The 3,048-nt window shown below is 29.2% G+C and overlaps 1 protein-coding gene across 1 annotated transcript; it reads left to right on the top strand.

The window, feature by feature from the left end:
• LOC107625909 (cytochrome P450 83B1) lies at nt 1-2,898 on the top strand. Its single transcript, XM_016328641.2, has 2 exons — nt 1-992; nt 2,091-2,898. Exons 1-2 carry the CDS (start codon nt 99-101, stop codon nt 2,703-2,705), a joined length of 1,509 nt encoding a protein of 502 aa, XP_016184127.1. The 5' UTR covers nt 1-98; the 3' UTR covers nt 2,706-2,898.

The raw sequence follows: 3,048 nt of genomic DNA, 5'->3' as shown, positions 1-3,048 counted from the left end.
TTAGTTCTATAAATATGAGTTTTTGTGTTCTAACATTCTAACCCTAAGATAATACTCTTCCTCATCGTCACTCTTTGAGGCCAGTCATCACATACAACATGGTGTCACCACTTGTCTTAATTCTATGCCTTATTACTCTTCCCCTATTCATGTTCTTCTTCTTCCAAAAACAAACAACACTCAAGAACAAAGCTTTTCCACCAGGTCCTAAAGGCCTTCCAATAATTGGAAATCTTCACCAATTAGATAATTCTTCCCTTTATCTTCAACTATTTGAACTCTCAAAGAAATATGGCCCTATATTCTCCCTTCAATTAGGTCTAAGGAAAGCAATTGTTATTTCATCCCCTGAGTTGGCCAAAGAAGCATTGAAAAACCATGACCGTGAATTTGCCGGAAGACCAAACTTAATTGGTCAGCAAAAATTAACCTACAATGGGTTAGGGATAAATTTTTCTCCATACAATGAATTTTGGAGAGAAACTAGAAAAGTATGTGTAGCCCATGTTCTTAGCTCTAGGCGTGTATCAAGCTTTTCTTCAATAAGAAAATTTGAGGTCAAGAAATGGATCAAGAAAATATCAAGCCATGCATCATCAAAAAAGGTGACAAATTTGAATGAAATGATAATTTCTCTAACAAGCACTATTATTTGTAGGATTGCCTTTGGAAGAAGGTATGAAGATGAAGGAGTTGAAAGGAGTAGGTTCCATGATTTGCTCAATGAATGTCAAGCAATGTTGGGTGGCTTCTTTGTTTCGGATTATATTCCTTTCTTGGGTTGGATTGATCGACTCAATGGAATGCATGCCCGTCTTGATAAAAATTTCAAGGAGTTGGATAAGTTTTATCAAGAAGTGATTGATGAACACATGGATCCTAACAGAGACACTTCAAATGGAGAGGATATTATTGATGTCTTGCTTCAATTGAAGAAACACCGTTCATTATCCTTTGACCTCACTATTAATCACATCAAAGCACTGTTTGTGGTTTGTACTCTTTCTTTTGAATTATTATCTTGTTTTAGTATATTCATTGAATACATGGTTTTAATTTCCACTCATAATTGTGTATGTGTTGGTACATATTTAGGGGAAAAGTCTAGAGGGCCAGCAACTTTTTCAAATTCTAGCCAACAATGTAACCAGTAAAGAAAAGTGAACTATTGGATGAAATCTCACACCAATCTCATACCATTAAAACCATCATTGATCACAAAAGTTGCTGGCCCTAGCACTCCTCTTTTTATTATCAAAAGTAGGTCTAGAGTTTTAATTCTTTTTAACCTAAGAGACATATAAGAAAAAAATAAAGCTTATGTAAATTAAAAAAAAAAACCCTCTTGCATGAGAAAATTACAAGTATCTCTTAGACATATAAGAAAAAAAATAAAGCTTATGTAAATTTAAATAAAAAACCTCTTGCATGAAAAAATTATATTAGAGATATAATTTTTTATGTGCTTTTTTTATTAGTTTAAATTTTTTAAAAAAGTAATTTTATGATAAACATATACAATGAATATTGTGTAAAATATTTAGAAAAGGTATAAGAATTCTGACATTAATTTAGCCAACTAATTTAAAAATCAATCACCAATTAAAAAGAAATGAATATAAAAATTATTCAAAACTAAAAGCTATAAAAAAATCCAAAATAAAAGTAAAAAGAGCATTTGAAAATCAAATAATATAAAACTGATTAAGGATATAGAATTTAAGATTTAAGATTTAGAAATTAAAATTTAAAATTTATATTTATCAGAGGTAGCTGACTGTGATAGTAGATAATTAATGGTGGTGAATGAAATTGTGATATTAAAAAGAAAGAAAATAAATAAAAGATAAAATAATAATTTTAAAATTAAAATTTGTTGAATTTATTTATTAAAAAAAATTAGTTGATTGAGTAGTTAGTTCCATAGCATGAGATAACTGTAAATATTATCACAAGTATACAATATCTAGTTATGGTAAATATATACCACAATAATAACATATTGTAGTACTGGTAAATATTCTCCATGACTACTGCTTTTACCGTTAAATTTATTTGCTTTGCTAATATTATTTAATTTTCTTTTATAGGACATACTTGTAGCAGCAACAGATGCAACTGCAGCCACAACAGTTTGGGCTATGACGGCACTAATAAAAAATCCAAGAGTAATGAAGAACGTTCAAGAAGAAGTTAGAAATTTTGGAGGTCAAAAAGATTTTTTAGAAGAAGAAGATATTCAAAAGTGTAGTTATTTTAAAGCTGTAATAAAAGAAACGTTAAGATTGCACTTACCAGGACCACTACTTATACCAAAAGAAACAAACAAAACTTGCATTATAAATGGCTATGAAATTCCAAGCAAGACTATAGTGTATGTGAACGCTTGGACTATTCATAGAGATCCTGAAGCTTGGAAAGACCCATATGAATTTTATCCTGAGAGATTCTTAGGCAGTGATATAGATTTTCTTGGACAACATTTCGAGCTGATTCCATTTGGTGCTGGTAGAAGAATTTGCCCAGGTATACATATGGCACTTGCTTCACTTGACCTTATTCTTGCTAATCTTCTTTACTCTTTTGATTGGGAGCTTCCACAAGGAATCAAAAAAGAAGATATTGATACTCAAGTGTTACCAGGATTAACACAACATAAGAAGAATCCTCTTTACCTTATTGCAAAAAATAACAAGGATTTGTAAAGATATGTAAAAGTGTAATTTAGTTGTATCTTTTATTTATTTTCTTTGCTCAGGAAGTGCAAGACTATGATTAAATATATGTCACATATTTGTAGGTATTTTGATAGATATGTATGTGAGTAAGTTCTTAAATAAAAAACGGTTATTGTATTAAAAAAGGAGTCATTTTAGTATAACTATATTATGCTAATTATATTATTTTAAAAAGGAAGCCACTTATATAAAGATGTTAAAAACATCTTTTTTTAAAAGATATTTTTTAAAAATTAAAATTTAATATATATAATCAATTAAACTATGTTATTTTTATTAAAATTAGATTGAACAAATCAGTTTAGCTAAA

Source organism: Arachis ipaensis, chromosome B02 (genome assembly GCF_000816755.2).
Source record: "Arachis ipaensis cultivar K30076 chromosome B02, Araip1.1, whole genome shotgun sequence".
Lineage (NCBI taxonomy): Eukaryota > Viridiplantae > Streptophyta > Magnoliopsida > Fabales > Fabaceae > Arachis > Arachis ipaensis.
The sequence above is the reverse complement of the archived record's forward strand: the minus strand, read 5'-3'. Positions and strand labels throughout refer to the sequence as shown.